Source organism: Callorhinchus milii, unplaced genomic scaffold, assembly GCF_018977255.1.
Source record: "Callorhinchus milii isolate IMCB2004 unplaced genomic scaffold, IMCB_Cmil_1.0 Scaffold25, whole genome shotgun sequence".
Classification (NCBI taxonomy): Eukaryota; Metazoa; Chordata; class Chondrichthyes; order Chimaeriformes; family Callorhinchidae; genus Callorhinchus; species Callorhinchus milii.
This window is the reverse complement of record NW_024704766.1, coordinates 6,918,867-6,931,589: the sequence shown is the minus strand read 5'-3', so window position 1 is coordinate 6,931,589 and position 12,723 is coordinate 6,918,867. Positions and strand designations below refer to the sequence as shown.

Here is a 12,723-nt window from a genome sequence, read left to right as displayed (position 1 = left end):
CTTCATGGTGTATTCTGTGAAGCACTTTGAGATGCCAAGCAGGCCTGATAAAGCACTATATCAAATGCCAGGATTATTATTATTATTATTATAGTAACCCACCTATAGAGGTGTATAAAATTCTAAATGGTATTAAAAACGTAAACCCAGAACTATACCTTGCAATGCGTCCAGACATCGGAACAAGAGGACACAGGTTTAGAATTGCAAAGGGAAATTTCAGGACAGACACCAGGAAGTGTCTTTCCCCAGAGGGTAATTAAGGACTGGAGTAGGGTTGCCAGGAAGTGGGGTGGGTGGGGGGGTTGAGCCAAGATGCTGGGACTTGTTTTAAAAAAAAGCAGCTCAATGCTGTGATGGTGGGAGGGGAGGGTGGGTGGTCTGGAGGGATAAGATCAGATGGCCCGAAGGACCTTTTTCACCCAAATGAACCTTGTGATCTAATAAGTATTGCCAAATCGGAATGGTACAGTTCGAAAAAGTTCAACACATGACCCACGGGCAAATAAAAAGCCTTTTATTCTCTCCGTCTGTTGCTTCCAGTGTCAAATGTGTCCCGAGACATGAAAATCCTGATGTTTGCTACTAACCAGATTAATCCATTCCCAGAATAATTATCTTAAAATTAAATTTAGTCTGGAATACAAAGCGTTCTCTGAAGACTGGGTTGTTTTCCAACTTGTGTGTACGTGACTGCTGCTGCTTAATGTTTTAGACCAGCCCAGACCCGAAGATTTTAATATCCTTAAGTTCAAGCTTAATTTTGAAATAATAATCCTCACATTTGACACAGCGCCTCATCATGTCTTCGAGATGTCTCAAAGCGCTTCACAGGATATACTGTAAAGTGGTTTGTTGTACTGCTATGTAACCAGAGTCGTGTGGAGTACGGAAACTTACGCCCAACATTTCGCCCCGTCCAGGAATCGGACCCAAGGTCCTCTCACTTGTGAGGCGAGTGCACTAACCACTGAGCTACAGGACTCCAGCCTACAGCGCCCTTCACATGGGGTCAAGTCTCAGAGCGCTTAACGATGGTGGAACCTGACGCCGAGCCAGAGAGAGCGAGGGGAGGTGACCGGTGGCACGGTCGAAGAGGAAGATCTTCATTTGCGATCTAAAGCACCTTTCACGTCAGACAGAATCTAATAGAAGGGCGGAACAGGCTGTAGGGGCTGAATGGCCTACTCCTGTTCCTACATCTCAAAGTGTGTCACGGGATTTGCTGGGAAACGTAACACGTAGGAGAAACAATATACAGCTTACCCACCCTGAACAATAACAGTAATACTGCTTCGCATTTGGCATAGTGCCTTATCAGGTCAGAAGGACTTCTCCAGGTGTTGCACAGGATATACTGTAAAGTGGAGTGACTGTATCTGTAGGCAAACATGGCAGCAGAATTGTACACAACAGTGTCTCGCAAACAGCCAAGGAGAGAGTGACCAATCTTATTTGGAGGATTGTTGGCCAGGAACTGGGAGAGAGAAATTAAATTTCTCTTTTTGAATAGCGCTGCGGGATCTTTAACGTCCACCTGGACAGGCAGACGGGACCTTGGTTTAACGTCTCATCCAAAGGACGGCACCTTTACAATACAACACCCCCCAGTGCTGCATTGGAGCATCAGCTTAGACTGTGTGAGTTCAAATCCTGACATATGGAATTTATCACAAAGATCGACAGGTGGAGTTTGATCGCAATGACCTAACCCTGGATTGGAATTGTGCTGAAGACGTGGCAATGAAACGACACAGTCAGTGAACACGCACACACACTCCAAGGTTACTCTGCAATCCTCACTAAGTCAACTCATTAAACCAACGAGTCTGTTTATCAAATGGCTGCTTTCACCTGTGCAAAGTATTATGTGTTTGCCAACTCGGTATTACTATTATTATCATTCTGAAAATCAAAGGGATAAAGCCTTTGTGCAAATATAATTTTGTCCCTTAACACATCTGGTCTTTCGGGACGTAATAGCCCGGTGGAACAGGCTCGATGGACTGCGTGGCTGCCTTCTGGAGACTTGTAAGCAAAATTGATATAGCACCTGATCACGTCGTTGAGACGCTCACAAAGCTTTTTCACAGAATATATTCTAAAGTGAATTGACTGTGGGCGAAATGTAGCAGGCCGCCAATTGTGTCCCACAAAGTCATGGATTGAGTGACCAATTTTTTTTTTGGTCCGGGCTGATATTCTAGTACAGCGCTGGGGGGCTGTGTTGCAATACCAGAGACGCCGTCCTTCGGATGAGACATTAAACCAATCCTGTCTGTCTGTTCAGGTTAAAAATCCTGTGACGCTATTCGAAAAGAGAAGTGAGTTTCTCTCTCTCTTTCTCCCGTGTCCTAGTCAACAACCCCCAAATAAAATCGGTCGCTCACTCTGTGACTGTCTGGGTTTTTCTCCCCTGTGTCCTGGCCAACAAACCTGCAGATAAAATTCACTCACTCCATAGGTGTTTGGGGGACATTTGTCTGCATTTGTCTATATATACACAGACATTACAGACACTTATTATTGTTATTGTTGTTGAAAAACAAGAAATATTACTATCATTGATTTGCCACAAGTCTGTAATTATGTGTTTGACCAATGGAGTGAAATTGGAATAGAGGTTCGTGGACAGTTGAGTCTATTTCATGAACTGATCACTAATACATCCCAAAGCTCTGGGTAATTGTTCGGGCAGCCACTCAGCACCAAATGCTTGAAATATCATTCTATTAGTCAGAATTGACAGCGACCGCAAGCAGATGTTCAACGAGTAAAATGGAAAGAATTCGAGGAGAAACTGGTCCCTAGTTATCAGAATTATGTTCATCTGAAGAAAGAATGTTGCCCTTCCAGTCCCTCTCCCTCTCTCTTCCCCATCTCCCTCTTTCTCTGTCCGTCTCTCTCTCTCTCCTCCCTCTGTATCTCTGTTTTCTATCCCCCTCTCTCTCCCCCTTTACTCTTCCTCCCATCCTCTCTCTCTCCCCTCTCCTCCTCTCCCCTCTCACCCTCCTCTCTCCCCACAAGCACTAGTACATGATGATGCTCGAGTTTAAAATCCTCGCCCTCACTTTCAAAGCCCTCCCCAGCCGTGCTCCTCCCTACCGCTGCGACCAATTAACCCCATTCAACCTACCCGCTCCCTCCGCTGGGCGGGCACCGGCCTGCTTCATGCCACCTGCCCTGCTCGCCCCATCATCGGCAACCGGACCTTCAGCCTCGATGCCCCCACCCTCTGGATCTCCACCGCAGAGTCCCTCCCTCTCGCCTTCAAGGCTGGTCTCAAGACCCTCCTCTTCGACCGCTCTTTCAGTCACCCTCCTACCCCCACCCTCCCTGCCCTCCAACCCTCGTGATCCGAATCCCCAGCTCGGGTCCAAATCCCTGACTGTCCAGTGCCTTAGAACATCCTCCCGACATGAAAGGCCCTGTGTAAATGTAATGTGTTGTTGTTGTACTCACAGCCCCCGGAGGATCAGTGGCACCTGGAAGGAGAGAACAGCTTGTTGTTGTCGGACCACAAACAACACCGGGGTCTTGGCCTGCTCCGACAACACGTTCACATAGACTCGCACCCCCTCGGTCTGTGGAGAGAACAGGACGCACATCTCACCCACCAAATACCACATGGGAGGAGGGGGGGAGGGGAGGGGGAAATCAAATATTTTCACCGACAAAATCCATAGTCACTCCACTTTACAGTATATTCTGTGAAGTCCTTTGAGACGTCTCAACGACGTGATCAGGCGCCGTATCGAATCCGAGGATTATTATCAATTGTGCACAGCAGCGTTCCCCAAGCGATAGCTTGATATTGCGCCTTATAATCCCTGCATGGAATATATCGTAAAGTGACTATGTATTTTTGGGGTGAAATGCGGCAGCCAATCCACGCACAGCAGTGTCACTACAACAGTCGTGGATTGAGTGACCGCAATTGTTTTTTGGGAGGCGGAGGGTGGGGGGGGGTTAATGTCCCCAGAAAAGCGATCCGCCAATCAACTGGGTTCCTAATTACTGCGTGGGTGGGTGTGTGTGGCGTAAGGAAACTTGCCCAACATTTTGCCCCGCCGGGAATCTATCGCTTCCGAGAACTCTAACCACTGAGCTACAGGACTATACTCAGAGACAAATAGAAACAACTCTTGAAACACAAGCAAAGGGGATGCAATAGATAGAATTGCAATTTAAAGGCACATTTCCAGTGACAATCCTGAGTTTGTTTCAAATTCACCGACCAGTGGCAATAGTCTCACTATTTATGATACTCCTTGCATTGGATCTCGCATCTATGTAATTACTGTTTTGTGTAGTGACTGTTATTTAGGTAAACACAGCAGCCAATTTATACCCAGCAACAACTGTGAAATTAATGACCTGTTAATTAATGAATCTGTAAGATTGTTGGCTGGGATAATTGGAGAAACTCCCTTCACACAGGCAGCGCTGGTTGAGCCTGGACCTTGCACTTGTGGTGCAATGGGAAGTTAAGCAAGAAAGCAGTTTTTTTTAAAACGGTTAAAAAAAAATCATGTCATGTTTCATTTGTCACCAGGAATTAGCGATCTCCGAGATGGAACAAGTGGGTTCCTACTTACTGCTGAGTACACCCAGGTGTGTGGAGTAAGGAAACTTGCCTAAGATTTCGATCTGCCTTAGAATCAAACCCTTGTTCTCTCGCTTGCGAGGCGAGTGCGATAACCACTGAGCTACAGGACTATTATAATTTTGGCCATGTTACAATTCTGATTTTTATACCTATTGTTCCTGCAAGTGACTGAAAGGAAACACAGAGGCTAAATAAACCAATAATATTTTCAGATACCAGCGTGTGATGGTAATTATAGAACAGAAAGATTTCTTTGCCGATACAATACAAGGAAGTCAAGCGTAGTGACTGTACTTGTAGGCCAACACCATGGCTAAGTTTGTGCACAGCAAAAAGCCCACCAAGTAAGGATCTTTAAGAACCACCTGTACAGGCGCAGTCAGGGAGTTAGGCTTAACGTCTCATCCGAAGGACGGCATCAACTACATCACAGCGCTCCGCCAACACCCGTCATTGCACTGGAGAGTCAGCCTGGACTGGGGTGTGTGTGTGTAATCAACCAAACATCTTCTGGCCCGAGGATTATTTTACTAAGGGGAGAATTCCCTGTAGTTCGTAGGGGGAGAGGTAGGAGGAGAAGAAACAGCCACGATACCTCTTTAAACGTCCTCGGATATGGCCTTGGGTTCCTGCTCAATGCTTTGAGCCTATCACAATCTAATTTACAATCCTCCACGTTTTGTCAATACGGGGGAGGGAGAGAGAGAAAGGAAGGGGGGAGGGGGAGAAAAGATGAACGCGGCACACTTTCTTATGAATTAAATCAAATACAATAATCTTTACATCTGATTTGGCACCTTATCATATCTGTGAGACGTCTCAAAGCGCTTCATACGACATAATACACTGTAAAGTGAACTGACTGTATATTTTGTGGGTGAAACACGGCAGCCAATTGTGCACAGCAGCGTCCCACAAACAGCCGTGGATTGAGTGACCAATTTTATTGGGGTGACGGTGGGAGGTGGTGGGGAATTGTTGGGTAGGACACTGGAGAGAGAGAGTCAAAGAAATGGGTAAGAGAAAGGTCTTCAAGCGCGACCTGACGATGGGGAAGGAAGGGGGTGAGGCGGAGGGACTGCGGGAGAGTGTTCCCGAGTTTCAGGGTATAGTGGCTGAAAGCGCGACCAGCGATAGCCGGAGGCAGCGGGTAGAGGGTTGCGGAGTGAGCAGGTCGGAGAGGTAGGGAGGGGCCAAGGTGCGAAGGGAATTGAAGACAACGAGCACTTTGGAAGATATTTTGGTTTACCTTATTCCTCGAAACCGTGTGGTTGAAAGCATATATGTTTTGCAGAGCATTATTCACGTTCCCAGAATAGATGTGGTCGAAGTCTCCTTGCCACTGCACAATGCTTTTGCCCCAAACTCCAATGTGTTGGTTTCCCAAAGTCAGTAGAAGGACTACATGTGTCCAAAGGGTCCATTGCATTCTGCAGGAGATGTAGTTCTGGATTCGATGCATAATAGTCTTTTCTTCCTGAGATTTGGTCTAAAAAAAATGTGCCAACAGTTCAATCAGTAAAATAAGACCTTTTTTTTCTAGAGAGAGACAGAGAGAGAGACAGACAGAGTGGGAGAGACAGAGAGAGGGGGAGGAAAAGAGGGGAGAGAGACAGAGAGAGGGGGAGGAAAAGAGGGGAGAGAGACAGGGAGAGGGGGAGAAAAAGAGGGGAGAGAGACAGAAAGAGGGGGAGGAAAAGAGGGGAGAGAGACAGAAAGAGGGGAGAGAGACAGAGAGAGGGGGAGAAAAAGAGGGGAGAGAGACAGAGAGAGGGGGAGGAAAAGAGGGGAGAGAGACAGAAATAGGGGAGAGAGACAGAGAGAAAGAGAGACACAGAGAGGGGGAGAGACAGAAAAAGAGGGGAGAGAGAGACACAGAGAGTGAGACACAGAGAGAGACAGACAGAGGGGGAGAGATAGAAAGAGGGGAGAGAGATAGAGAGAAAGACACAGAGAGGGAGAGAGACAGAAAAAGAGGGGAGAGAGAGACACAGAGAGAGAGCAATCACTTCACAGGAGAGATTTTCTAACCTTCTCGGCTATGGAGCCATTCTCCAACTCACTGCCACCAGTGGTGCAAACCCCGAGTCCGGGAATTACTGCCACAGAGACTCATAGAATGGTGGGAAAAAACACACAGAGAGAGGGGGGGGAGAGAGGGGGGGGGGAGAGAGGGGGGGGAGGAGGGGGGGAGAGAGAGAGGGGGAGAGAGAGGGGGGAGAGAGAGGGGGGGAGAAGGGGAGAGGGGGGAGAGGGGGGAGGGAGAGGGAGAGAGAGGGGGAGGGGAGAGGGGGGAGAGGGGAGAGGGGGGGGAGGAGAGGGGGAGAGGGGGGGGGAGAAGGGGAGAGAGAGGGGGGGAGGGGGGGGAGAGGGAGTGGGAGGAGGGGGGGGGAGAGGGGGAGAGAGGGAGGGGGGAGAGAGAGGGAGAGGAGAGGGGGAGAGAGGGGGAGAGGGAGAGAGAGAGGGGGGGAGAGGGAGAGAGAGAGGGGGAGAGGGAGGGGGAGAGAGAGAGAGGAGACGAGAAGGGGAGAGAGAGAGAGAGGGGGAGAGGGAGAGAGGGAGAGAGAGAGGGGGAGAGAGGCTTGAAATTGGCCACAGGAACCCGAGAGATTACTGTGTGGTTCAGTGCAGAAGGTGAGATCCTGACATGAAATCAACATTTATATCGCGGTCTCAGATCTGCCCTCAGGAAGGAGATACATCCATTAGTGCTGTGGGGAAGAAACTCATCTCTCTCTCTCTCTCTATATATATAAATCTTTCTCTCTCTCTCTCTCTGTATATCTCTCTCTCTGTGTCTGTGTATATATATATATATAAATGTCTCCGGTCTTCAGCCTCTGACCCCTTCCCCGCGTTGTGTGTTTACTGTGTCTGTGTATTTCTCTCTCTCTCTCTCTCTATTTTTCTCTCTCTCTCTATTTCTGTGTCTGTGTATATAAATGCCTCGTTTTTAACCTCTGGTTTCCTCCCCTCCCGCGTTGTGTGTCTCTGTGTATTTCTCTCTCTCTCTGTGTATTTCTCTCTGTGTATTTCTCTCTCTCTCTCTCTGTATTTCTCTCTCTCTCTGTGTATTTCTCTCTCTCTCTCTCTCTCTGTATTTCTCTCTCTCTCTCTCTCTCTGTATTTCTCTCTCTCTCTCTCTCTGTATTTCTCTCTCTCTCTCTGTGTATTTCTCTCTCTCTCTCTCTCTGTATTTCTCTCTCTCTCTGTGTATTTCTCTCTCTCTCTCTGTGTATTTCTCTCTCTCTGTGTATTTCTCTCTCTCTCTGTGTATCAGTGTCTCTGGTCTCCCCCTCCACTGCTGTGTGTGAGAGTCTCTCTCTCTCTCTCTATGTTAATAAATGGAGTCCTGATTTACTCACCGAATCGCAGGGCTTCAGCTGATGAACAGCAGCGGTTCCTGTTAAGCAAATACCGACCAGAGCTGACGTCAGGGACTCAGCAAAACACTGCCCTCTCCCCTCAGAGCCCTGAGATCACAATATTTACCATATCTCAGGGAGAGGTAAAGCCTCAGAGGCCACAGGAGACAGAGGAACTGTCATTTATTCTCTCTCTTTTAAGATATATCTATATATATATATTAAAATCTCTGGTTTAGATCAGGGGAAGGGGTGCAATTCATGTCAGTCCATCTTCCTCCTGTGCAGTGCTGTGGTTAGGGATGGGAGTGCAGGTTTAATGTTTAACAATTCATCACCACACACACTGGACACCATTTGCTCTGAAGCTGTTGGGCTTAATGGGATCTCACCTGAACATTCCCACCCGCAGAATGTCCAATGCATTTCTGTGAAGAGCAGAAGAATTTGCTGGACGGAAAAAGACCGAAGTCCACCCGGTTCGCCTTTCACCATCTTGACCGGTCGTGTCCCAAACTATCTACTGTATCCCTCAGATGTTATTCCTTAAAATAAATAAGAATTGACGCTTTCTGCTTCCGCCGTCCATCTCCCTCGCGTCTCGCACACAAAATGTCAGTTTGCTTTACAGTATAATTTGAGACGTCTCAACGTGATAAGTCACTGTATCAAATGCGAGAATTATTACTGTTGTTGTTAGGGAGTCTGTTCCACACATTTACCATTCGTTCACTGAAATAGTGTTTCCGCAGATTTGTTCTGAATTTATCCCTTTAATCACAGGCCGTGTACTCTGGTTCTACTGTTCTGGACAAAATAGCGTATCATTTATTGCAGGAAGTGCAGCGCAGTTGCACGGCGGCACGGCCTGGCCTATTTGGACGGGAGGGCTCCTGGTGCATTTTCTACTGCAGTTTGAAGCCCCCACCAGCACATTTGGATGCAGCGCTCAACCTTCTGACCCAGCGACAAGATAGCTGCCAAATGAGTGCTCTGAGACACATGAAAGGTGCTCTATAATAAATATATAATACAGAATATATAATCAGGTGTTAGTTGTTTGGGGGGCAATTGCTTTCTGGTGATAATAAACCCTTTTAAAAAAAATTGGGTCACTCAATCCACAGCTGTTTGTGGGACGCTGCTGTGTGTAATTGGCTGCCGTGTTTCGCCCACAAAATACACAACCACTTTACAGTGTATCCTGTTAAGCACTTTGAGATGTCTCAACGACGGGATAAGGTGCCGTATCAAATGCAAGGATTTTTATTATATCAATGCAAATTGTCGTTGTGGACTTGAGATTTCCCAAAGCTGCAAAGTTCTGCATTAAAAACAATGCAAAGTGCCGAGCCTTTTAATATTACAGTATATTTAAGCATAAATTACAGGACATTGAACCACAACACACAGACAGACCACTGCTCCCAGGTCTCTGACAATAGCTACACATTCTTTGTTCTTATTTTAAATAGCGTCTCACCCAGGCAAAGCAATAGTACGTTAAATAGAACCACAAGCGCTCTTCAATCTTACACAGCACAGAGAGAGGGAGGGAGTTTGGCTTTTTATCAAAGCATTTACTATACAATGTGTTTCTCGAAGCCTGGTTCTACACAGGAATTCACACATGCCAATGTTCTCGACAGCAAAACGTACAGGGATGGAGTGAAGCAGTTCAGATGTGTTCTACCAGCCATTTCCAGTGAATGTAGTGTGTCTGGATTCAATATTGCAGACCCCCATATTCTTGCCCAAGCCTCGTTGGAAATCCCGTCGCTATATTTTGACAACAAAAAAAATGAGAGAAACCTGGATTTAAAGGAATATTGTCAAATGAAATTCAGCTCTGCTGAAATAAGGAATGGCCATCCCACTATAGGTGAGCAGTTGATTATGTTTTTACCTATATCATGCAACCCACATGAATGCTGAGCCATCACTTAGCCACCACTGGCAGTTAATTTGGAGGCTATTAAGCGGAGATTTCTAACAGCACTCCTCAATATGTTTGTCTTGCTGTGAAAATCCCCCTGAGAAAACCATTCTGGAAGTGGATCATGTCAGGTATCGACTCTTTCCTTAGAAACCTGGTTAGAAATGGTCGCATTTTAGTCCTCAATCCCAGCCATTTCCTACCTCTATCTTTCCAAACAACACGCAGAAAGTTTCCCCACAAAATATAGTCAATACAGAAATATATCCTGCGAAGCGCTTTGAGACGTTTCGAAGATGTCATAAGGCGCTAAATCAAATGTGACTATTATTCTTAAAATCGTGATAACTTGCACTGATGTAGCGCCACATAAACTAATGGTCCTTTTATTTGATATAGAAGTCACTCACTTATATAAAGCGTTGTGATATCCGAAACGGAATTAGAAGCTAAATATCACTGCATATCGCAAGCTCTTTGTAAACTCTTCTCTGGCGATCAGTCAGAGTGGCAGTGGGTGGGCGGTGAGTGGGGGAAAAGGGAAGCTGTTGTTGTGCAACTCAGTGTTATGTGTGGCTTTTTTTTTTGCTGGTAACTGCACAAGGTTTACGATAGAAACCAAGCAAACGACCTGTTTGCCAGACAGGGTATTGTCCACCTGGATGGAAATCATGAGAATTGGAGATCCTGACATCACCTCCCAGTCACATCTCATTGGACGATAACGACACTGATTTAGATTTAGTTTGGCTACAGGCAAATTACTGCGCGATGGGAGAGACAGCAGAACTGCTCAGTGATTGAAAGGGGAAGGAATGACCAAAATAAAACGCTACAGTATACGAAGGCAAACATTGAATCCAGGCCCTGTGGTTTGGCAGAGCTCATATTTGGAGATCACCACGGCAGCCATTTACAACGCAAAAACGTTAGCTATTGTGTATATAGCATAAGGAGTAAAACAGCCAGTGCTAATACTTAATGATGAGTACATTTCAAAATGGAATGACACAGTTGACGTGATCACAAAGTGGCACTTTATAGAATCCTGCAACTCCCAACTCTGTGTGTTTGCCCAGCAGCTCGGGTTTTGGATGAGCCAGACCCAATCCATGTATTAATGCATATGTTTAAACATTCCCCGCCCCACCACACGAGCCCAATCCCCACCATCACCCCTCACACACACACACAAATAAAAATAACAATTGATATTTGAACGTAGATTTTGCATAAACGCATGTTGGAAATTCTCATACTGTGACAAACAACCTGGTTTGCTCACCTTGGATGTCACCATCTTGTTTAAGTCTAGGTAAGATTACACTGAACATTACGTGCTGCGAGAGCGAGTCCATGATAACGTGAAGCTAACTGACACTGCTGGATTCCCTCCTGTCAAAAGCACTGCGTGAGTCAAGTCACTAAACAGCATTGAAATGATGTCCTCAGCAAATAAGTTAACTGCCCAGAGAGAGGAAACCAAACAAAATGGTTGTGGGCCATCAAGGCAACGCATCACAGCAAAGGGCTGTAAATGTTACTTCAGGGAATAATCTGCTCGTTTGGACTGAACAGAAATTATGATCTGTTAATCCTGTATATTTGTGGGAATAACTACATAGTTTAATTCTGTGGGTGAAAGCCTTTTAATGTCTCAGTGAATGAAAGATGAAGGGGTCGGGGGTTGGTGGGGAGAGGGGGAAATACAATGGCACATTGAGACAAGGGCGTGAAGGGGCATTGGTTAGTGAATAGCTTCCACTGACCGCTTAATGGTGACGTGCTGTCACAAGCAGGTGTCCAGGAGAGATGGAGCGGAGGGTGGGGCTGTTCACATCAAAGCTCTGTGAGAAGACACAGCTATTTACCCTCTTCCCCCACATACCAGAGAACAAGGTCTTGGAAGACAAACTGAGATAAATTAAGAACTTTCATGAGTCCTAACCAAAACAGAAGTGAATAATATTATTATTATAACTAAAACAGATGTACCTGTATAGGATAGTTTGGATACTCATGACCTACAACAATAGGAGTAAAAATCAGTCTTTCAATTATTGCTCCTCTTTTCCCAAATCCAAAACAAGCGCCTTCTTCCCCACCGCCCCCGCTCCTCCCTACCCTCCTCCTGTCCAGCTTCCATTGGACCACTTATCTGACTTGTGAAGACATTGTCCGTCCGCAAGCCCCTTCTCCCCCCACTCCGAGCCTTGCCAAGTGCTCAGCTCTGATGGAGCAGCTTCCAACTGCCCAAGTCAATCTCCCCAGAGATGGGTGAGGCCCACATCATGTGACCCAAGACTCATTCCTGATTCAGGAAATGTGAGGAGAGCCGAGACTTCAGGAGAAATGTCTGGCCTTTAGACTATTGACCCACTCCTTCCCCAATTACTGTACACATTTCTCCTTCACTAGTCTGTACTTGTTCTCACGTTGCTATGGCACCAGTTTCCCCCTCTGATATTACGGGTAAATTCCCCCTTTCCACCCACTTCTTGTGGGAAACCATGGCTTTTGTTGCCACGTCTGGAATGGAACAGGTGCTGGGGTGGGGGGTGGGAGAGAGAGAGAGGGGGGAGAGAGAGGAAAGGAAACTGATCACAGGATTCTTCACTCTGATAAACCTGGTGAAGGGTTAGAAACGAACTTGGATTCCTACAGCATATCAATGCCTCAGAGAGCTTCAGAGTAATGGCTGTTGAGCGTAGGGACTATTTTTGTAGGCAAGCATTGGCAAGGGACGCCACATAACAGCTTCCCCTCCCCCAAACCCACTTGGAAATTATAAAAAGAATTGTTGGGGGCTTGGG

General features: G+C 46.5%; 1 protein-coding gene across 2 annotated transcripts in view; it reads right to left on the bottom strand.

Moving 5' to 3' along the window:
* The window catches only part of sidt2 (SID1 transmembrane family, member 2), a 28,091-nt gene extending 21,336 nt beyond the window's left edge, over nucleotides 1-6,755 (bottom strand). For both annotated transcript variants that reach the window (XM_007907310.2, XM_007907311.2), the window contains exons 1-3: nucleotides 6,641-6,755; nucleotides 5,859-6,098; nucleotides 3,463-3,584 (exon numbers count right to left, since the gene is read on the bottom strand). In XM_007907310.2, the coding sequence (XP_007905501.1) occupies nucleotides 3,463-3,584; nucleotides 5,859-6,071 (335 nt within the window). In that variant the 5' untranslated portion in view covers nucleotides 6,072-6,098; nucleotides 6,641-6,755. The remainder of the gene's footprint in view (nucleotides 1-3,462; nucleotides 3,585-5,858; nucleotides 6,099-6,640) is intronic.
* Between the last annotated feature and the right edge of the window lie 5,968 nt (nucleotides 6,756-12,723).